At 42.3% G+C, this 24852-nt stretch overlaps 1 protein-coding gene across 1 annotated transcript in view; it reads right to left on the reverse strand.

Annotated features, from left to right (window-relative positions):
* The window catches only part of LOC126428465 (serine/threonine-protein kinase 11-interacting protein), a 294026-nt gene that overhangs the window by 239285 nt on the left and 29889 nt on the right, over positions 1-24852 (reverse strand). Inside the window, exon 3 of the mRNA XM_050090398.1 lies at positions 8646-9009. Coding sequence (XP_049946355.1) covers positions 8646-9009 — 364 coding nt within the window. The remainder of the gene's footprint in view (positions 1-8645; positions 9010-24852) is intronic.

Consider the following 24852-nt stretch of genomic DNA (forward strand, 5'->3'; position numbering starts at 1 on the left):
CAAAATTATATTACAAAACCAATAGTCTATGGCCTCTCAGACCATGACATGCAGTTCCTTCTGTTAAATGTTAATACTGAATAGGATATAAAATCTGAGCTCAAGAGGGTAATCAATAAGCCAAAAATTGATTATTTTAGGACACTCCTCAGAGACATTCACTGAACTGATGTTTACAGTGCTCATGGCATGAATGAAAAATATAACACTTTTGCTAATTAAGTGCTTACTTTATTCGAACACTGTTTTCCCCCAAAACTTACCAAGGTTAGAGCAACAAAGAAGCCTACTGATTTCTCAGGATCTATGCACCCAAATTGTGTGAAAATTTCATCACATGTCAGTTCTAGTATAATATATTTGTCCAAGGAATACCCATTTATCATTTGCATTTCTTTTTGGTGTAGCAATTTTAATGGCCAGTAGTGTATATATCTGTGTGTGTGTGTGTGTGTGTGTGTGTGTGTGTGTAAGTACAATCTATCTTCTGCACCATTTCAGTGCAGTAATGTATTCATTGTAAATAAGTATTATAGTAGTTGTTTTTATTTTAAATTCCGTGCATTAATATTTGTTAAATGACTCTTTCATATAGTGTTAATTAAAAAATGACGATCATTCCACTTGGGACCTGTGGAATGGGACATTAGCTTATTTGTTTTAGTTGTAAATATTTGTCATGTATTGTTGTTTTTCTGACATGTTCTACATCCTGGAGGGCCTCCTCACTACGGATCAATCGGACTGAAAATAAAATCAATCAACCAATCAAAACTTATGTCTTAACATTTGTCAATGTGATAACAATGAATTGGATGCAAATCGGTTTCTTAAACTACCGTGAAACATTCCATCATCTGTATCTCAAAAGTAGTAGAGTGTAGATTCATTGTTTTGGCATAAAGAGGACGATAGGTACGTTCGATACGACACAGTACTCCTCCTTTTGCACCAGTCACCTACTAACATCATCCGATACTTCCAAGAATTTTAATTTTACACAGACTACTGTCTATGCAGCGGCAAAGTCAGGGTCTACCTGATGTAAATATCAGAATAGGACAGAATTTGTAAGTTTTAAGCTGTACTGCAGAAGGTAATGGGGTAGATTTTTACTCTATATTTTCAATTTCCTGACTGATATCCACTGGCCCAGGATATAAAACTCCCCCCTGATGCCCAGAGGAGGATGCATTTCGGTACAGAAATTATTTATAGTTCTGGTACTACTGTTGCGAATTGTCGAGTTCATTGTAAAATCATTCTCACTACCGACCAGAAATACAATTAGCAAAAATACATATCGTGAAGTAAGAGTGTCACCGGGACCTCGAAGACACTTCTCCGAGTTACCGACTTTATGCAACTGCACACGTCTATAGAATAAATATTGCGGGAAAGTGCTGCCACCCGTCCCCGAATGCCTCTCTCTGAGCCACTCGCCACCCACCCCCAATCCCTCTCCCGCCTCCCACCTCTCTCCGTGTCTCCCTCTACCCACCCCACCCAACACGGTCCCCACCACAACCAGTCCACCTGCTGAAGTACTCCACTGGCACTGTTAGTCCAGGCGGTGCTGTGTACAGGCACAGGTGTGTGTGTGTGTGTGTGTGTGTGTGTGTGTGTGTGTGTGTGTGTGTGTGTGTGTGTTTTCATATATTTTACTGTAGCTGTACTGTACTGTAACACGTGAGACAATACTGACCCTACGACTTATCTTAGAAGAAAGATTAAGGAAAGGCAAACCTACGTTTCTAGCATTTGTACACTTAGAGAAAGCTTTTGACAATGTTGACTGGAATACTCTCTTTCAAATTCTGTAGATGGCAGGGGTAAAACACAGGGAGCAAAAGGCTATTTAAAATTTGTACAGAAACCAGATGGCAGTTATAAGAGTTGCGGGGCACGAAAGGGAATCAGTGGTTGAGAAGGGAGTGAGACAGGGTTGTAGCCTCTCCCCGATGCTATTCAATCTGTATATTGAGCAAGCAGTAAAGGAAACAAAAGAAAAGTTCGGAATAGGTATTAAAATCCATGGAGAAGAAATAAAAACTTTCAGTTTCGCCGATGACATTGTAATTCTGCCAGAGACAGCAAAGGACTTGGAAGAGCAATTGAACGGAATGGACAGTGTCTTGAAAGGAGGATATAAGATGAACATCAACAAAAGCAAAACGAGGATAATGGACTGTAGTTGAGTTAACTTGGGTGATGCTGAGGGAATTAGATTAGGAAATGACACAATTAAAATAGTAAATGAGTTTTGGAAGCAAAATAACTCATGGTGGTCAAAGTAAAGAGGATATAAAATGTAGATTGGAAATGGCAGGGAAAGCGTTTGTGAAGAAGAGAAATTTGTTAACATCGAGTATAGGTTTAAGTGTCAGGAAGTCGTTTCTGAAAGTATTCGTATGGAGTGTAGCCACATATGGAAGTGAAATGTGGATGATAAATAGTTTAGACAAGAAGAGAATAGAAGCTTTCGAAATATGATGCTACAGAAGAATGCTGAAGATTAGATGGGTAGATCACATAACTAATGAGGAGGTACTGAATAGAATTGGAGGGAAGAGAAATTTGTGGCACAACTTGACTAGAAGAAGGGATCAGTTGGTAGGACACCTTCTGAGGCATCGAGGGATCACAAATTTAGCATTGGACGGCAGCGTGGAGGGTAAAAATAATAGAGGGAGACCAAGAGATGAATACACTAAGCAGATTCAGAAGGATGTAGGTTGCAGTAGGTACTGGGAGATGAAGGAGCTTGCACAGGATAGAGTAGCATGGATGGTGGTGGTGGTGGTTAGTGTTTAACGTCCCGTCGACAACGAGGTCATTAGAGACGGAGCGGAAGCTCGGGTTAGGGAAGGATTGGGAAGGACATCGGCCGTGCCCTTTCAAAGGAACCATCCCGGCATTTGCCTGAAACGATTTAGGGAAATCACGGAAAACCTAAATCAGGATGGCTGGAGACGGGATTGAACCGTCGTCCTCCCGAATGCGAGTCCAGTGTGCTAACCACTGCGCCACCTCGCTCGGTAGAGTAGCATGGAGAGCTGCATCAAACCAGTTGCATGACTGAAGACCACAACAACAACAACTGTAGCTCGAAAAAGGAAATTTAATAAAATACAGCAAAAGGAATTACAGTTAAGACCAAAGAAATAAAAACTTTGAGGTTTGCCGATGACATTGTAATTGCGTCAGAGCCAGTGAAGAACTCGGGAGAGCAGACAGACGAAATGGAGAATGCCTCAAAAGGGGATATAACTAGAGTGTCGACAAATGCGAGACGAGAGTAATGGAATGCAGTAGAATAAATCTGGCAGCGTTGGAGGAATCAGATTAGGAAATGAGACTCTACAAGGAATAGACAGGGTTTGCTATTTGCGCAATAAAATAACTGACAATCACTTACGTATGGAGGATATAAAGTGCATATTAAAAAAAGGGGTCCAACAGCTGACCAGGTCCAATCATTCCATCAGGAAGGAGGTACACGGCTCGTGTTGTCTGTAGTTCAACCATGCCTAGGCACTCAATACCACGGTTCAATCGCATCTGCATTGCTACTTTATGCCAGGAAGGGCTCTCCACAAGGGAAGTGTCCAGGTGTATCGGTGTGAACCAAAGTGGCGTTGTTTGGATATGTAGGAGATACAGAGGGACGAACTGTCGATGCCGCTACCTATGGATGACCGCTGCCTACGGATTATGGCTCGGAGGAACCCTGAGAGCAATGCCACCATATTGAATAATGCTTTTCGTGCAGCCACAGGACGTCCGCGGTGAGGTCCATCTTTGGAACCACTACACTATGCAACGCAGTACAGATGGGCCCAACAATACGCCAACTGGACCGCTCAGGATTGGCATCACGTTCTCTTCACCGATGAGTGTCGCATATACCTTGAATCACATAATCGTCAGAGATCAGTTTGGAGGCAACCTGGTCAGGCCGAATGCCTTAGACACACCGCCCAACTAGTGCAGCAAGGTGGAGGTTCCCTGCTGTTTTGGGGTGGCATTATATGGGGCCGACATATGCCGCCGGTGGTCACGAAAGGTGCCGTAACAACTGAACGATATGTGAATACCATCCTCTGACCGATAGTGCAACCATATCGGCAGCGTATTGGCGAGGCATTCGTGTTCATAGACAACAATTCACGCCCCCATCGTGCACACCTTGTGAATGACTTCTTTCAGGATAACGACATCACTCAACTAGTGGTGAGCAGGTTCTCCAGACATAAACCCTACCGGACATGCCTGGCATAGGTTGAAAAGGGCTATTTATGGACGATGTGACCCACCAACCACTCTGCGGCATGTATGCCAAATTGCCATTGAGGAGTGGGACAATCTGGACCAACGACATGTTGATGAACTTGTGGACAGTATGCCTTGAAGAATACAGGCATGCATCAATGCAAGAGGACGTGCTACTGGGTATTAGAGGTACCGGTGTGTACAGCAATCTGGACCATCACCTCTGTAGGTCTCGCTGTATGGTGGTACAACGTAGAATGTGTGGTTTCATGAACAATAAAAAGGGCAGAAATGATGTTTATGTTGATCTCTATTCCAATTTTCTGTACAGGTTCCAGAACTCCCCGGAACCAAGGTGATGCAAAACTTTTTTGTTTATTTGTGTATATGAAAGAGTTTACGTATCTTACAGTAAAGTGTCAGTTCACTTACGTCCGAGACTTTGTAAAGTGGACAAGCAAGATTTCCACTGCGTTAAAAACCACAAACATTAAAGTGGCTTATGCTCTTGTGGAAGATAGCTATCCGAGGATGGACTAATTGACAAGTAAAATTCTTCAGAATGGGACTGTAATGCTGTAGGGTGCTATGAAGTGGGGTACGTCACACAGGAATGTGTCCAGTCCAGTTATTTTCCATTCTCAGTACCAGAAATCGTGCGCGGTCAACTCGAATAGGAACAAACCCCTGGGCCCCGCATGTTCTGCACTGACGTGAGGGTTCCCATTCGTGTCAGTGACGGGTGATGGTGAGGGAAGCAGCCAAACGTGGCTGATCATTTCCATCATCTACCATCACCACGTCAGAGTGAGAGGTTTGCGTCTATGCCACGCGGCGTACGACTGCCTAGTTTATCACACGGGGAGGGGAAAAACGGTGAAATATGTGGGAGATACCCCGAATGATTCGAGGTAAAGAGACTTTCAAGATCTCGAGAGTTCATTTTGCACGATCGATTCACGTAGGGTCCGTAGCACATCGAGAACGGAGACCACGACTGTCAATCCCGTGACGGTACCACAGGCGACACAGTTTACCACATTCGACAACTTCTCGAGAATGGAATGACAAGCTTTTCTTACAGTCGCTGAGGTTTGGATGAGGTAGGCTAAGCTTTTGCCATTATCAGGTATAGTTTAGGAAATGCACGTGTCTGATCTTACGACAACTGGTGAAAAACTGAACGGTCTGAAAGTGCACGAGCATCTCTTGGCTAAATTTCAGGAGGAGGGAGACACGTTTCTGACTCATTTTATCACCTGTGATGTACTGTTACATCCCGAGTCAAAAGAAGTGAGCAAGGAGTGGAGAAAGAAAGCAGAGCCAGTCCAGTGGAAGCCGAGGCACAGCTGTAGAAGTCACGGCAACACGTTTTGAAACACCTCTGATGTGCAGCAATATGTGTGCTGCATATTTTCGTATTACAAAGGTATAAATTTGAATTCCACCAAATACCGCATGTTACTTTTCGAAGCATTGAAATCGAGATTGCGATGCGCTTTTGTAAGCCGCTCATAACTCATGTCACGTGATCTCGCCAGCTGATGGCAGCACAGGACACGTGAGGTAGTCAGCCAATAGCAAGATCACTCTTAAGTAGCACAAAAACACAAATAAGAAAAGTTAATGGTTTAAATTAATATACATAGCATCCGCATATAATATTGGTCTCCAAGATTAATAAGCTGGAAGAGAAGCTAAGCTTCCACATATAATGTTGATCTTTTCTGCGCGTGATACACTTTAAGATACATCACACAAATGTGCCAGTAAAATTTTTAATAACGATGTAAATGTGTGATCTTCTGAGCTCAAAATTCTTCTAAATGGCCGTCCTCCAAGAGTTGACTTTTAAATGAGAATTAAACGCTTTGTTATTTAAGAAATTAATTGTACATTCTCTCACATAGTTCATCTTGCATAAAAGGAAATTTGCTTTTAATGTATGTAACGCTTTTTCAATCCACCGTTCGCAATACTTTCCCGCTACCTGTTAGAAATAAGTTCGTTTCAGCAGTTGCAAGAGAGCGCCAGATAACAGTCGTCACCGCACGATGACGAAGGAAGGCCATATGTCCGTACGTGTAAAACATTAAAAGATCTTGCATTATGTCATAAAAGAAACAAGACATCAAAGGATACTTCACGAGCATCGGAATTTCGTGAACCATACTAAAATGCATAATTCAGCTTAAAGTGCACATTTGTATGTCCAGATTCAGATGTACATTTTCTTGGAGTACCAGTATTGTATTATCACATGCTTGGTTCTTTATTATGGCATAATGTCATACGTGTACTTGAAATCAGCGAACAGTTGAAACCAGCCAACAGTGTGAAATTAAACAGTTCGTTTCAAACAAACTGACTGCCTCAGCAGAAAAGATTAATAAAAGCCAAATCTTTTTAGCAAACCGACAAAGATAACTTCATTGTTCCGCAAGGCGATTAATGCTCGACTGTCAGAAAGGTGGAAATTAAATCTGAAACTAATGACATATTTCAGCCATCTGTAATTATCCGAACGTATTTTAATTCATTTGATATCTCCCGGTCACAAAAATCCGTTTTATCATTTAACGTGAGAGCAATAAACGAAGAGGAAACAACCAAATCACTGAACGTAAACACAGGTCACGTGGAGAGGACCCACCTCCCCACAACTCAGACTGCTCTGTGCATCTACATCTACATCTACATCTACATCTACATTTATACTCCGCAAGCCACCCAACGGTGTGTGGCGGAGGGCACTTTACGTGCCACTGTCATTACCTCCCTTTTCTGTTTCAGTCGCGTATGGTTCGCGGGAAGAACGACTGTCGGAAAGCCTCCGTGCGCGCTCAAACCTCTCTAATTTTACATTCGTGGTCTCCTCGGGAGGTATAAGTAGGGGGAAGCAATATATTCGATACCTCATCCAGAAACCCACCCTCTCGAAACCTGGCGAGCAAGCTACACCGCGATGCAGAGCGCCTCTCTTGCAGAGTCTGCCACTTGAGTTTGTTAAACATCTCCGTAACGCTATCACGGTTACCAAATAACCCTGTGACGAAACGCGCCGCTCTTCTTTGGATCTTCTCTATCTCGGGCCCGGATTTACTATATTTCTGAACCGGGGCAATATTAGGTAGTGGCGCCAAGCCACACTTCTGTAACAAGAAGCAGGAGAAGGTACTACTCATACGTGACTTAACTACGTGTGCACAAGAGCCCGCCGGCAACTGCTCAAAGGAATCTAATTTAAACAGTTGTCACGTCACTCTCATCGGACACAATCTGTTGTTATGAAGCATTGCATAGTCTTCCAAAAGCCTTTGACACATTTTACTGTTGGCAGACGCTTGTATGAACACTGTGTTTTGTTGCTGAAGTTTCGTTGCTGCAGTGTTATTCTGCAGTAGCGGGTGTGGCGTTACAAGGCTTAGGCCTGTTCCACCCCTCATTAAATCGACCAAGACTTATACGAATAATTGTAAGAACAGTTATTATTATTATGTTCTTTAAGTTTGTTTTTGGGTTTTCAGAAATACTGTGGGAAGAAAGTTTAGTTATGTTGCAGATGACATGAAAGATGTTGCCCGACAATCACCACGAAAGTTTGACGTAGCGGCAAGTGGGCGAGGAATAAAACGAATGCTGTAAGCTACCGCGAGCCACGGAAGAGCCCGGACCGCGAGGGCGTCGAGCTTCCTAGGTCGTTGTCGGACAACATCCAAGGAAGAGATATTCTGCTTTCTCTTTGTAAACAGATCGATCGAGTCTTGAAAGGTTCATGTAAAACGTATAGGCAGGTGACACATTAGGTGGGACCCGATGCCTGTAATACTTCCACAGTTATTAAAAAGTTGTTAAACGGCAAAACCAATAGTTCATCGTTTATATAGATAAAAAGTAGTAAAGATATGGGAAAGGAAGAGTTGCGGCATCAGAACGAAAAGTGATACATCGCTAAGCAACAAAGGAGGACCGTAAACAGCGGGCGTTACATGGTAAAAACAAATCAGCTGATAAAATAGTAAGTCTGCAATTAAGCATAAAGCCACGTAACACTGCACGGGGTACAATAATATCCTTTGTTAGAGTATTGGATCTTACCATCCAAAATCACAAAAATTTAAATCAAAACTAAAATAACGAAAAATTCCAGGAATTGTAAACAATTCCCGGGTTTTTCCCAGTTCTCTCCCGGATGAAAAAATTCCCGGGTTTTTCCCGGATCTCCCAGTTGTCCCGGGTCGTATACACAGTTCATCGGTCATACGGGAAATTCAAATTCAAATTTGTCCGGATTCGAGTGCCGCACCCCACACGATACGGCCCGGTATCTCGGGCATATTATATATTACCTCCACCGGGACAAAGCGACCTACCGTCAATAGTATCGACGTAGTTGCAGGCCAGGCCGAGGGCGGTGAGACCGGGCGGCAGTCCGGACGGGACGGCTTCAAACGCGTTGTACGCCAGGCCGAGGCGGCTCAGCGATCGGAAGGCTGAGAAATCTGCACCCGCAGTGTCGGACAGTCGGTTGTGGCCGAGGTCGAGGACGGCGAGCTCCGGGGCGGCCGCGGCCAGTGGCACAGGGACGGCGGACACTCCGGCACGGCAGAACGTCGCCGTCCGCAGCTCCGGCCAGGTCCCCGCAGCGGCGAGCAGCTGCTGCGGGTCGCCATCACAGCACAGGGAAGTCAGCCGGGGCGCCAGCGTCGACAGGCCGCGCACGTCGCACAGCCGCACCTGCGGCACGGGCTGCCGCGTCAGCTCCCCCTGCAGTACTGTTGCCACCTCCCACCATACCACTACAGCAATTTTTACAATGAAATGAACACCCTTAGCTGCTTACAGGCATTGACATACGTCAACTGGGACAGATGAAAATGTGTGCCCCGATCGGGACTCGAACCCGGGGTCTCCTGCTTACATGGCAAATGCTCTACCCATCTGAGACACAGAGGATAGTGCCACTGCAGGGATTTATCTCCGGCACCCCTCCCGCGAAACCCATATTGTCGACGTATTGTCCCGCACTACATTCGTAGTGCCCCCAGCCCATTATACTCATTACTCGCGGTGCGTTGCCGAATCCCGTAAGAGTTTGGCCACTGTTTGTGCATTCGCAGACAAGAAGATGGTCAAGTGGCCGGTGAGACTTACCTATATATATATATACTAAGATGGTATCTGTTCTTTCGGACATGTCCCGGTCGGGGCACACATTTTCATCTGTCCCCGTTGACTTATGTCAACGCCTGTAAGCAGCTAAGGATGTTCATTTCATTGTAATTTCATTCTAACGAGCTGCATGGTCACCGATGGTATCTGTTCTTTCGGACATGTCCGAAAGAACAGATACCATCTTGGTGTATATATATAGGTAACGCTCACCAGCCACTTGACCATCTTCTTCTTCTGTGCAAATGCACAGTGCCCAAACTCTTACGGAAATCGGCAACGTGCCTCAAGTAATGAGTATAATGGGCAATACGTAGAGAATGTCAGTTTCGCGGGAGGCGTGCCAGAGATAAATCCCTGCAGTCGCGCTATCCTCTGCGTCCTCGGTGACTCAGATGGATAGAGCGTCTGCCATGTAAGCAGGAGATCCCGAGTTTGAGTCCCGGTCGGGACACACATTTTCATCTGCCCCGTTGACGTATGTCAACACCTGTAAGCAGCTAAGGGTGTTCATTTCATTGCAATTTCATTCTAACGAGCTGCATGGTCGCCGATGGTATCTGTTTTTTCGGACATGTCCGAAAGAACAGATATCTTTGTGTGTGTGTAGGGGGGGGGGCCACTATCGAGTGGAGTACTGCAAAAATTGGGCTTCGGAATGTTTGAAATCTTAAAAAATATGTGACGTGTACATACAGCGAGTGGAGCTTGGCAAAAATTGTGTTTCCGCCCATGTCAAAATGTTAGAAAAAATCTGACTGTACGCAGTTGGATCTACATCTATTACCGAGTATTTATGTCTGTCACCATCTCCGGCACAAATACCACTGAACCACTATGCGTGTTCACTGTAATAGTGGCAATTGGTGCTGAGTGCCGTTAATTAGAGAAAAGTTTGTGGGAGAGATTTCTAACCCCTTTCAAATGAACAGAAGTGTGGGAGAAGGTGGCAGCTTACCTCTACTACTCTTCAAATATGTACTGAAGCACAGTCTTTGGCATTTGCAGATGATTTTGGTGTACTATTTGAAAGTCTAGCAGATGCAGAAATGTAAGCCAGTCTCTTTGAACAGGTAGGCAGTAGAGCGAGTATAAGAATCTGAGCAGAGGAAACCAAATTTGTCACTAACATAAAAATGCACCTATTCTTTTTTACTCGCAGATATTGGTTAAATAGAAAACATCAAGGAGATTAAAATGTCTAAACCTCTTATCGATAAATGCAAAAATAATTTTTGCAACTTGGCAGTTAAACCAGAATGCCTGTATGCAAATGAATGCCTAGCACAGAAATATAGGACAACCCGGAAATGTTAGAGAGAAGAAGTATGGGGAAAAATTTAGATCAAAAAATAGAGGTAAGAAATATAGAAATACAGAAGAAAATAGCCAAAACAATAAGCAAAAGAAGACTGTTATTTTCTGGACATTTATAATGGATCACTGAGAACAGGCTGACAAAACAGGGCATTGCCTCTCTTTGGGAGAGGATATTAACAACAATCTGAATCTGAGAATTCAAAAAAGATGTAGAAATACACAACATAAAGACAGGAAAAGTAGGAAAAAGAGAAGAAAAGTGTTAAATTTAGAAGGATTCCAGGGCAGAAGCAGTGAGAAAGCACACAGTAGTGTGTGTGTGTGTGTGTGTGTGTGTGTGTGTGTGTGTGTGTGTATGAGAGAGAGAGAGAGAGAGAGAGAGAGAGAGAGAGAGAGAGGGGGGGGGGGGGGGGGGGAGGGAGAGAGAGAGAGAGAGAGAGAGAGAAATGTGTGCCACATCAAACCAATTGACCAAAATGGAGGGGACGAGTGGTAAATAAAACCGAGGAACAGCACAAGACAGACACCTGTAGCTGACTGACACAAGATGCAGCAATTAGACACTCCTCACTTTGAATCTGATGATCTCTCGCTACTGTTGTCGTCGCCACATGTGAATGTGTTTGTGGATGAGAGGGTGTACTTACACTAGAAAAAGAGTGACATATAAAAGCCAGTCATATCTCTGAGCTGTTCATTTCTCTCTGTGTCAGATGTCAGTCAATTACAAGTGAGTTTAGTTACATGTTTAGCAGAGCATTTTTGTCAAAATTACGTGGAATGGGCTAAATACACATTTTATTTATTCACTACGCTATCTTTCACACATTTTGTGTTATTTGGGCAAATTATTAAAAACTCTTGTGGCTGCATACTTCACTTTCTCCTGAGCCACTAGCAGTTTTATTAATGAGTAATAAAGTTTCCTTGTAGTGTTGCAGTTGTTGACAGGGCAGTTTTTCTGAAAATGTGACGGTTTACTTACAAAAACATTCACCGAGGAATATATGCTTGTGAAGGAACAGTTAAAGTTCCTAATTCCTCGAGAGGTGTCTACACGACAATTGTGGGGGGAGCACGCCACATTGTGATCAGTACAGTATTCACTTTCGCACGACGAATACTTTCTCTCTAACGAGTGATGCGTTACACTGTGAAAATATGCCATACTACATTAGTGAGTGGAAATACTTAAAACATGCCAAGATTTTGATTTGTTTGAAGCCCATCACTGCATTCCAATTACTATTTCCAAAAAAAGTTTGTCGGCATCGAAAGCAACTCCGGTGGGGACGGCACACTCACAGACGGAGTTGGCTGCCCGCCCACTGGGCCGTACAGCTGATCCTACTTCTGCAGCCACCCACTGTCTGCCCACAGCAGTAATGTACTCCATTTCAAATTACCTCGCATTCCCAAACGTGTCGTTCGTTTGACCCACTTCGTGTTCTATAAATTCCACTGCGCAAGGGTGGAAAGAGGATGAGAGATTTTAATATACCACCGATGCCGAGGTCCTCAGAGATGGGAGTCGTCTCGGTATCTGCTCCCGGTGGTGCACAGACACCCTAAATTGAGATTTAAAAGACTACATTCTTCACGAATATTGTGAAGTGTGATTTCTTCGTCTCATACAACAGATATGCTAATCACTTGATTAGAATTAGAGACACGTTTCAAAATATGGTTATGCAATTTCACTGATATCAAACTACTGTTAATACGGGTGAGTTGTATTTAAACATTAACATAACTTTTTGTGAAAACATACCTTTACATATTCACATCACAAGATAAATTACATCCTGCTCATATATTCAATTCACTGTGCAACAAATCTTCAACCGAGTAGTAGCACTGTCGAAGCAGAGTATCGTGCAGCTTTCTTTTCAGTGAATCTAGTTTCGTACTCGGAATGTTCTCGGCTTTTAGTTTTTTTTTATAAATTTTCATTCCCATATATTGGGGAGTCTGAGCACATAAATCTATACAATGAGCAGGGAGCATAAAATTTTCTTTATTTCTGATATTATAAGTGTGATCGAGGCAGTTCTCCTTGTACAATTCTAAACTGCTACGCGAAAAATGAAAATATCGTAGATACACACAGAGGTTACGGTTACTATTAATAACTTAAGATTTTTAAATAACAGGCAACGTGACATCCTCGGATGCACAGCACACGTGTTTCTAATACCTCTTTTCTGCAATTACAGTATGTGCAATAAGTTGCTTGAATTTCTCCAAGTTCACCTTTGTGTCAGGTACGCAATCGGGGAAGTCAAAAGACTCGCCAGTACTGTTCTGTCTCGAGTCACTTTAACACGTACAATTAAACAGTACTATGTTCACTAGCACTGTATGTTACTCTTGTTTAAAGTTGTGTGCTTTTCAAAAATGTAAAATGAGAGCCAATGAAGACCCTGAGCCATTGAATACTTTGCTACACGGGGAAGTTTAGTTTCTTACACTCCCGTGTAGCTTCACTGGCTTTTCACGGTCAGATTCGTGTCACATTAAATTCTTCTGTATCGGAGACTGTACAGTCACTATTTCGACCAGTTGTAATGGAGTGAGGTGGAAGCGAGCACTTGTTCTTGTTTGTTTTTTGTTTTTTCTTTTCTTTTTAACTAATCACCTTTTGAACACATACGAGGCAATTACCCAAAATAGTTAATCTCATATACAGGCCTCATTTTATCAAAATTAATTGTTTAAAATCAGTTTGTCAATCTTAAACAAAAATTTATTATGTATTATTTTGAGCTTTTCCTCGTTACAAAGGCTTATCTTCAATATAATAATTTACTCGGAAATTACAATAGAAAGAAGAAACGTTCTTAAACTATATTTTCAAAATATTTCTCCAGGTGTTTCGATTTTGTGTGTCCTCTTCCTCTGCACGCATTCTCCTCATTTTGGAGCCAGGTGGTCATAGGTCGTCTTCTTCTTCTCCCCTCCAGTTCCCATTCCAGTATCAATTTTGGTATTCTGGCTTTCTCCATTCGTCGTACATGCCCGTACCACTGTAATTTCTTCCTATCCATTACGTCATATACTCTTTCTTTTATTTCCATTCTCCTCGTTATTTCGGCGTTCCTTATCTTTTTTTTTTCCTGGAGATTCTTGCCGATCTTCTCCAGAAATCCATCTCGAGAGCTTGTAATTTTTTAATGTGCTTCAGGTTAATTGTCCAGGTCTCCGTTCCGTACAGAACCACACTCTCTAATACGGATTTTTATATTAATTTTTTAGTTCTGCTCATTACATTCCTGCTCCATAAGACTGAGTTAAGCATCCCAATGACCTTCCGTCTGCTACTAATTCTTTTATTGATTTCTGACTCTGATTTTCCCTCGATTTCTAAAATGGATCCCAAATAACACAAAATGTTTATCTTTTTGATTTTCTTTCCTTCAATGTATAGCTCATCTGAATCATTAGTCAAGTATTCTGTTTTCTAGTAATTAGTCTTCAAACCCCAAGTTTTGTATGCTACTGCTAATTGATTGTACATATAGTTAGCATCCTCCCCATCTTGTGCTACGACTACTTGATCATCAGCAAACAATAAATGATGTAGGTAAACTCCACCTCTTATTTCTAATCCCATACATACCAAGTGGACTGTTGAGCTTTGAAAGGACTGGTTGGAATTGGGGATCAAGGTCGAAGGAAAGGAAAATTGGAGGAACAAATATACACCGACAAATGTCGGGGATCAATGACAGAGAGGAATACAGAAAAAGATTAGAATGTCACCAGAGGAGTCACCAGGAGAAACGGAAACTGAAGATCTCTGAAGAAGAGCGGGAGAGAAGAAGAGAAAGAATGAAGAGGTTCTGGGAGAAGAAGAGGAAAATGCAGTCCACGAAGGAGCTACCCGTGGTCCTACAGAGGTCGTAACGCAAGAAGAAGAAGAATCCCAATGTTCTAAGGCTATTATCTATATATGTTTTAAATAATGATGGTGACATGGGAGAGCCCTGTAAAAGGTCTTTGCTTGTTCTGACTTTCTGTGAAAGTTTATTACCAACTTTCACTTGGTAAATGTTATCTTTATACATCTGTTGTATTATTTTAATCAAGGAAGGGTTTATGTTTGCCATACGTAGTGCTCTCCAAAGTAATTTCCTTGGTCTACCGTATCTTCCTTCGTCGTCGGCGTTCTCATTGTTACCGTGAGACACCGTTATACCAAGAGGAAAGGCGCGTCGAACTTAGAGCATGAGATATGATGACCTTAAGCCATTGACAACACACAACGGTCACGGTAGCACCTGATTCCAGAATAGCTGCAGTAGTTAGGATCTATGAACTATCCCCTCTTGACCAGGTCCCCAAAACTTAACTCTTAACGAGATCCCTTCAAACAAATTGTCATAACGATCGTCTATAAAGGCTTCATTCAACGAGAAGAACTGTTACAGTTTATGAAATGATAACAGATACGACCAAACTGTCTTGTCTCTTCTGCTTTATTTAACATAACTTCCTTCACAGTTTCATTTCGCATTCACCACTCATTCACCGAAACCCTTTGATGAACAGTTTTGGTTGCTTGACACCAACAGTCAATGATAATGATACAGCCTTTCTCCTTTTTATAAATTGAAGCCCTCTCTCCGCAATATAATAATAATAATAAAAAAAAAAAAGGTCTCAATTCTGTGTCCCTCGTGAGATGCGAATAGACTTATCCCGGAATTGACCGCCCAGTAGGTGTACTCAGTTTAATGACCACACTTCGCTATCCACTATTTCTCGTAACTGAATGTCCATTTGTTAGTCTGATTATACACTGTAGCTATTAAAAATTCGCCCCTATATTTTTCACAATGCACAATTAGCACTTCTTTACTTGTTTTTTTTTTTTTTTTTTTTTTTCTAAGAGTAAACGGGGGGGGGGGGGGGGAGGGGGGGGGGGTACAAAAATCGTATCATCGGCTTAGTTGATATAAAGCAAAACACCTTAATATGCCCAATTTTACCTCTTCTTATAGGATCGGCTATCTTACTCATTAATTTACTACATATTATTTCCAATAACACTAAACAGGTATCGCCGTTATATTTTAATGGTATTCAAAAGCATGTTACTACTATTATGACTGACCAAATCGTAACAAATCGCGCGGCGTGTGTTTTTAACGATAACTTTACGCTATTCAAGTTCCGTTACAGCTATCTTGACTCGAGTTTTAAATAATGATGGTGACATGGGACAGCCCTGTAAAAGGCCTTTGCTTGTTCTGAATTTCTGGGAAAGTTTATTACCAACTTTCACTTGGCAAATGTTGTCTTTATACATCTGTTGTATTATTTTAATCGAGGAAGGGTTTATGTTTGCCATATGTAGTGCTCTCCAAAGTAATTTCCTTGGAACAGTATCATATGCTTTTTCTAGATCTATGAAAATTAATCGTATATTTTTTGATTTTTCCCTATGTTTCTCCAAAATCTGTCGTAATGTGAAAATATGGTCTACACATGATCTCCCAGCCGTGAATCTACATTGTTCTTCTTGGGTTCTAAAATTTTTTTCCAGTTTATTTTTAATTACTTTCACAAAAATTCTCATTAATGTGTTTGTAACACAAATTCCTCAATAGTCTGAGCAAATTTTGCCATCCCCTTTCTTAAATATGGTATTAATGTAACCTAGCTACGTCTTGTTGGGTATTGAATCTGCATGTACCATTTTGTTGAAGAGCTGTGTTATCAGTTTCACAATTTTGTCACCACCATATTTCAGACACTCCAGATTGATTTTGCCTGGTCCCGGTGATTTACCATTCTTTCCTGTTCTCAACGCCTGAAGTACTTCACTTTCTAAATTCTGGATCTCATTATCTTCATGTCCTTTTTCTTCCATTGTTCCTTCTTCTAGATATTCTCCTCTGTCCTCATTTAATAAGTTTTGGAAATACTCTTCCCATTCCTTTTGTGTTATCAGTTGGAGATTGGTTTTGCTTTTTGTATACTGTCAAAGCCCTTTTAATACTGACCATGCTACTTTTGCTATTCCCCTTGGCACATGATCTTTCCCATGCTTCATTTTTTGCCATCCTTATTTTTTTTCATCACTTCATTCTTCTTTACCCTGTATATTGATCTTGTTTCTTCTGATTTATCATTCAACCACTGAAGGAACGCATTTCGTTTTCATCTAATGAGGACCTCTATTTCTTCTGACCACCACTCTGCTGCACGGCTGTGGTTGCTATCTTTTTTACCCAACACTTCTGTTGCTATGATTTTCACATTAGTTTTTATATAGTCATATATTTCCTCTGTGCTTCCTTCAGATTATTCAACCAGTTTCCTTTCCACCCTGGCCGCAAAGAGTGTTCTGATAATTCCGTCTTGTAGGCTGTCAATATTAAAAGATAAATTTTCATCTTTCTCAGTCTGGTTCGTTTTATTTATGTTACATATATCATTCCTTGCATTCTTCCTGTGGAAAAATCTTCCATTCCTTCCATTCTTAAACAATAATACTGCAGTTAATTTACTTGAAATGAACTTCATAAAGAAAAATTCGCAATTTATTACTCTTCAAAAACATGAGGAGATGAAATTTGCAGTGAGCTAAATGATGTTTCTGGCTCAGTTAGTATAGCTAACTTTAAGCACTCGGATCTCCTCTTTTCTGAAAAACATTTTACGTTTCCAAAAACATACTACTTTTGAAATTACTTCCAACATAATTTATCATGTTTCAGGATGTTTCATTCTCAACTGGTGATTTTTTTTTTTTTTTTTCCACAGTTCAGTCCCACAATCTTGCAGCCATTATTTTTCTGATTACTAAAGTGCCCACTTTCACAAGGAAAACTTACTAGTTTACTAATTATTCAGTCTCCAAATTTCCAATTTTTAGTAATTTTTTTCTGACTGTGGGAATCACCACAGAACTGTTTTCACAACACAGATCCTATAATTTTGTCAATCTCTCGTTATCAAACCCACAGTTAAACATACTTACCCCACTGCATCTAGCCACTTGTTGATCAGTCCAGTGTGGCAGTAGAAGACAGCAAAAGAAAAGCAAAAGTTTAAAATTTTGCGTTTCAGGAACAGTTTAAATAGGAAGATCTGACCGTCAAACAAATTCCCATACGAAGGACGCAGTAATAGGCATCCTACGTGTGGAGAAGCAACAGAATGAGATGAAAACAAATATGTCACTAGGTTCAGATGGAGTCCCAATTCAGTTTACAAAGAGTACAACACTGCCCCCTTACTTATCTTGTGTTTATCACGAACCTGTCACTCAGTGCAAAGTCCCAAGCAACGGGGGAAAATCACAGGTGACTGCTGCATACAAGAAGGGTAAACAAACAGACCCACAAAATTAGAGACTGATATCCTTATATCAGTTCGCTGTACAATTCTTGAACGTATTTCAGTTCAAAGACAGTAAACTTCCGCGAGACAAAGAAGCCTCTGTCCACAAATCAGCATATTTTTAGAAAGATTCCACATTCCTAGATTTCCAAAAAGTATTTGACACAGTGGCCCACTGCAAACTGCTAACAGAGGTACGAGCATACAGAACATGTTCCCAGACATGCAAGTGGCTCGAAGAATTCTTAAGTAACAGAAACTCGGTACATTTTTCTCAATGGTGAGTGTTCATCAGAGGCAAGGGTACCATCAGGGTAGTGTGATAAGACCCATCCTCACTCTCTGTTGTTGTTGTGGTCTGCAGTCCAAAGACGGGTTTGATGCAGCTCTCCATGCTACTCTATCCTATGCAAGCCTCTTCATCTCCAAATGACTACTGCAACTCCATTCTTCTGAATCTGCTTAGTGTATTCATCTCTTGGTCTCCCTCTACGATTTTTAACCTCCACGCTTACTTCCAATAGTGAATTGGTGATCCCCTGATGCCTCAGAACGTCCCCAACCAACCAAACCCTTCTTTTAGTCGGGTTGTGCCACAAATTCCTCTTCTCCCCAATTCTATTCAGTACCTCCTCATTAGTTATGTGATCTACACATCTAATCTTCAGCATTCTTCTGTAGCATCATATTTCTAAAGCTTCTATTCTCTGCTTGTCTAAACTGTTTATCATCCACACTTTATTTTCATACATGGATACACTCTACACAAACACCTTCAGTAAATACTTCCAAACACTCAAGTCTCTATTTGATGTTAACAAATTTCTCATCTTCACAAACATTTTCTTGCCATTTCCCGTCAACATTTTATATCCTCTCTACCTCGGCCATCTTACGTTATTTTGCTGCCCAAACACCAAAATCTTATCTCCTACTTTAAGTGTGTCGTTTCCTTACATAATTCCCTTAGCATCATCTGATTTAATTTGACTACATTCCATTATACTTGCCTTGCTTCTGCTGATGTTTATCTTATCTCCTCCTTCCAAGGCACAGTCCATTCCATTCAACTACTACTCCAAATTTTTTGCTGTCTCTGACAGAAATACAGTGGCATCAGCAAACCCCAAAGTTTTTATTTCTTCTCCCTGAACTTCAATTCCTACTCCAAAGTGTTCTTTGGTTTTCTTTACTGCACGTTCAACGCACAGATTGAAAAACATCGGGAATAGGCTACTACAATCCTGTCTCACTCCCTTCTTAACCACTACTTCCCTTTTGTGCCCTCGACTCTCATAACTGCCACCTGGTTTCTGAACAATTTGTAAATAGCTTTTCTGTCCCTGTATTTTATCTCTGCTGCCTTCAGAATTTCAATGAGAATATTCCAGTCGACATTGTTAAAAGCTCTCTACAAACACTATAAACATAGGTTTGCATTTCCTTCACCTATCTTCTAAGTCATAGGGTTGGTATCGTCTTGCACTTCCCTACATTTCTCCAAAATCCAAATTGATCTTCCCCGAGCTCAGCTTCCACAAGCTCTTGATTCTCCTGTACAGAATCCGTATTACGGTAGTTTTCCACCTGGCAGCAACTGCTTTCTTTGGAATTGGAATTATTAAAGGTGTTTAGCCTGTCTCATACATCTTGTACACGTGATGGAAGAGTTTTGTCACGGCTGGCTTCCCCGGGGCTAAGAGTAGTTCTACTCCAGGGGCCTCATTTTGACTTAGGTCTTTCAGTGCTCAGTTAAATACTCCTCACAGTATCATATCACATGTCTCATCTTCATCAATGTCAGCTTCCATTTCAATAATATTGTCTTCAAGTTCATCTCCTTTGTGCAGACGACCAATATACTCGTACTCCTTCCATGTTTCAGCCTTAGGTTATTTGCTTAGTACTAGTTTGCTACCTGAGCCCCTGATATTCACACAGCACCTTCTCTTTCATCCAAAAGTATCTACACTCCTGGAAATTGAAATAAGAACACCGTGAATTCATTGTCCCAGGAAGGGGAAACTTTATTGACACATTCCTGGGGTCAGATACATCACATGATCACACTGACAGAACCACAGGCACATAGACACAGGCAACAGAGCATGCACAATGTCGGCACTAGTACAGTATGTATCCACCTTTCGCAGCAATGCAGGCTGCTATCCTCCCATGGAGACGATCGTAGAGATGCTGGATGTAGTCCTGTGGAACGGCTTGCCATGCCATTTCCACCTGGCACCTCAGTTGGACCAGCGTTCGTGCTGGACGTGCAGACCGCGTGAGACGACGCTTCATCCAGTCCCAAACATGCTCAATGGGGGACAGATCCGGAGAGCTTGCTGGCCAGGGTAGTTGACTTACACCTTCTAGAGCACGTTGGGTGGCACGGGATACATGTGGACGTGCATTGTCCTGTTGGAACAGCAAGTTCCCTTGCCGGTCTAGGAATGGTAGAACGATGGGTTCGATGACGGTTTGGATGTACCGTGCACTATTCAGTGTCCTCTCGACGATCACCAGTGGTGTACGGCCAGTGTAGGAGATCGCTCCCCACACCATGATGCCGGGTGTTGGCCCTGTGTGCCTCGGTCGTATGCAGTCCTGATTGTGGCGCTCACCTGCACGGCGGCAAACACGCATACGACCATCATTGGCACCAAGGCAGAAGCGACTCTCATCGCTGAAGACAACACGTCTCCATTCGTCCCTCCATTCACGCCTGTCGCGACACCACTGGAGGCGGGCTGCACGATGTTGGGGCGTGAGCGGAAGACGGCCTAACGGTGTGTGGGACCGTAGCCCAGCTTCATGGAGACGGTTGCGAATGGTCCTCGCCGACACCCCAGGAGCAACAGTGTCCCTAATTTGCTGGGAAGTGGCAGTGCGGTCCCCTACGGCACTGCGTAGGATCCTACGGTCTTGGCGTGCATCCGTGCGTCGCTGCGGTCCGGTCCCAGGTCGACTGGCACGTGCACCTTCCGCCGACCACTGGCGACAACATCGATGTACTGTGGAGACCTCACGCCCCACGTGTTGAGCAATTCGGCGGTACGTCCACCCGGCCTCCCGCATGCCCACTATACGCCCTCGCTCAAAGTCTGTCAACTGCACATACGGTTCACGTCCACGCTGTTGCGGCATGCTACCAGTGTTAAAGACTGCGATGGAGCTCCGTATGCCACGGCAAACTGGCTGACACTGACGGCGGCGGTGCACAAATGCTGCGCAGCTAGCGCCATTCGACGGCCAACACCGCGGTTCCTGGTGTGTCCGCTGTGCTGTGCGTGTGATCATTGCTTGTACAGCCCTCTCGCAGTGTCCGGAGCAAGTATGGTGGGTCTGACACACCGCTGTCAATGTGTTCTTTTTTCCATTTCCAGGAGTGTATAATGTCACTGTGAAGGGGTATCTATTTTTCTCATAGTGAAATATTCTTCTACCAGGTGTACCGGTATGAAATGAGCGTTTTTTTGTGAAAATGAAACACTAATTTTGAATTGAAAAGTAAAAACATTTTATTCAAAGTACTGCCCATTGCTTTCTATACATTTTGACCACCTCTCTGGCAATTTGTGGACACCACGCCAATAGAAAAGTTCATCTTATGAAGCAAACCAACCAAACACCCAATTTTCGACTTCTTCGTAGGAATCAAAGTATTCCTCGGCCTAAGCGTGTCTCATTGATGAAAACAAATGGTAGTCGGAAGGTGCCAAGTCTGGTGAATACGGCGGGTGGGGTAGCAGTTCCCAGCCAAGTGTTTTGATTGTATCCTGTACCAGTTTTGCTTTGCGTGCATTGTCGTGTAAAAACATTACTTTGCCATGTCTTCTGGCCCATTCAGGTCTTTTTTCGATCAATGCATAGTTCAAATTGATCATTTGTTGTCTGTAGCGATTAGTATTCACAGTTTCACCGGGTTTTAGAAGCTCACGGTACACCACACCTTCTGATCCCACCAAACACAGAGCACTGTCTTCTTGCTGAATCGATCTGGTTTGCAGTCGATGTTGATCGTTGTCGTGGCTTAACCCATGATTTTTCCCATTTAGGATTCTTAAAATAAATCCATTTTTTATCGCCAGTAACAATTCGATGCAGAATTGATTTTCTTGAATGTCTTTGAAGCAAAATTTGACAAACGGTTTTTCGGTTTTCCATCTGTCTTTCATTCAATTCATGTGGCACCCATTTTCCATACTTTTGGATCTTTCCCATAGCTTTCAAACGATCAGAAATCATCTGTTGTGCAACATTTAGCAATGCTGCCATTTGCTTCTGACTCAAAGTATCATCTTCATCCAATATTGTTTGCAATTCGGCATCTTTGAACTTTTTTTTGTGGTCTTCCACATTCTTCATTTCTTACATCAAAATCATTATTTCTGAACCACTGAAACCGTCTTTTGCATGTTGCTTCTCATAGAGCACAATCACCATATGCCTCGACAAGCATTCGATGTGACTTTGCAGCACTTTTCTTCAAATGAAAACAAAAAATTAATGCTTTCCGCAAATCATCACTTTCTGGTACAAAATTCGACACTGTTAACACGATGAAAGCATACGATGTTGTTTGTTCCATGACTTGATGTATACTAAATATCTTTGACAGATGTCATACCAACAAAACAAAAAAAATTAAGGCTCATTCACAACAAATGTTCCCTATCGACATATTTGTATCTAAATGCTCATTTCATACCAGTACACCTGGTAAATACTTACATTTGGCCTTACGTTTAGCCATTTTACAGTTTCTGTCAATTTCATTTTTATGACATCTGTACTCCCTTTCGCCTGCTTAATTTTCTGTATTTTTATATTTTCTGCTTTCATCAATAAAATTCAATACCTTCTGTGTTACCCAAGGACTTCTACTAGGCTTTGTCTTTTTACCTGTTTGATCCTCCACTGCATCCACTATTTCATCTCTCAAAGGTACCCATTCACATCCTACTGTTTCCCTCTCCCCTGTTCTAGTCAGTCGCTAACTAATGCTGTCTCTGAAACTCTCTATGACCTCTGGTTCTTTCAACTTATCCGTGAACCATCTTCTTAACTCCCAACCTTTTTGCAGTCTTCACAGTTTTGATCTAAAGCTCATAACCAACAAGTTGTGGTCAGAGTTCACATCTGCTCCTGGAAGTGTCTTACAATTTAAAATTTGGCTCCAAAATCTCTGTCTTACCATTATATATGCTATCTAACCTTCTAGTTCTCTACATCTCTTCCACATATAGAACCGTCTTTCGAGATTCTTAAACCGAGAGTTCGCGACGATTAAATTATGCTGTGTGCAAAATTCTACCAGGTGGCTTCCTCATTCGTTCCCTTCAACCATTACACAAACATCTACTACTTTTCCTCTGCTTCCTTTTCCCACTATGAAATTCCAGTCCCCCATCACAATCAAATTTTCGTCTCCCCTAAGTATCAATAATTTCTTTTATCTCACCATACATTTCTTCAATCTCTTCACCATCTGCGAAGCTAGTTGGCATATAAACTTGTGCTATAGGTAAGGGATTCGACCCTATCCCAGTCACGATAATGCATTCACCATTCGTAGTAGCTCACATACTCCTGCATTAACCTATTTGATTTTGTACTTATAAAGCTGTATTCTCCAGATCAGAAGTCTTGTTCCTCCTGCGGCTGAACTTCACCAATTCATAGTACATCGAGCTCTGACCTACACATTTTCCTTTTTAAATTTTCTAGCCTACCTGCCCAACTAAGGGATCTGACATTCCATGCTCTGATCTGTAGAACACCAGTTTTCTTTCTCCCGATAATGACGTCCTCCTGAATAGTCCCAACTTGGAGATCCAAATGGGGGACTGTGACCTTCGAAATATTTTACCCAAGAGGAGGTCGGGTTGGGTCGTTTGGGGGAAAGAGACCAGACAGCGAGGTCATCGGTCTCATCGCTTTAGGGAAGGACAGGGAAGGAAGTCGGCCGTGCCCTTCCAAAGGAACCATCCCAGCATTTGCCTGGAGAGATTTCGGGAAATCACGAAAAACCTAAATCAGGAGGGCCGGACGGGGGATCGAACCGTCGTCGTCCCGAATGCGAGTACAGTGTGCTAGCCACTGCGCCACCTCGCTCGGTTACCCAAGAGGACACCGTCATCATTTAACCATACAGTACAGCTGCATGTCCTCGGGAAAAATTATTGCTGTAGTTTCCCGTTTCTTCTCTATAGGCATAAGTGATGTGGTAGACAGGGTGAGCAGTTTACTGACGATGCTGAACTGTACGGAAAGTATCATCTTTGAGTGACTGCAGGAGGATGTGAGATGACTCAGAAACAATTTCCAGTTGACGAGATGAATGGCAGCTAGCTGTAAATGTAGAAAAATATAAGTGAATGTGGACGAGTAGGAAAATCAATCCTGTAACGTTCAAATGCAGCACGACAAGTGCACTACTTGACACAGTCATGTCGACTAAATATCTCGGTGGAGCGTTGCAAAGCGATACAAAATGGAACTGCGTATAAGGATAGTAGTCAGGAAGGCAAATGGTCGACTTTGGATTATTGGGAGAATTTTATGAAAGTGTAGTTCATCTGTAAAGGAGACTGCATACAGGACAGTAATGTGACCAACTCTTAAGTACTGTTCAAGTGTTTGAGATCTGCACCAGGCCGGATTAAAGGAAGACAGTGAAGCAATTCAAGGATGGGCTGCTACTGTAGGTTCGATAATTGTGTAAATATTGTGGAA

This window comes from Schistocerca serialis, chromosome 12, assembly GCF_023864345.2.
Source record: "Schistocerca serialis cubense isolate TAMUIC-IGC-003099 chromosome 12, iqSchSeri2.2, whole genome shotgun sequence".
NCBI lineage: Eukaryota > Metazoa > Arthropoda > Insecta > Orthoptera > Acrididae > Schistocerca > Schistocerca serialis.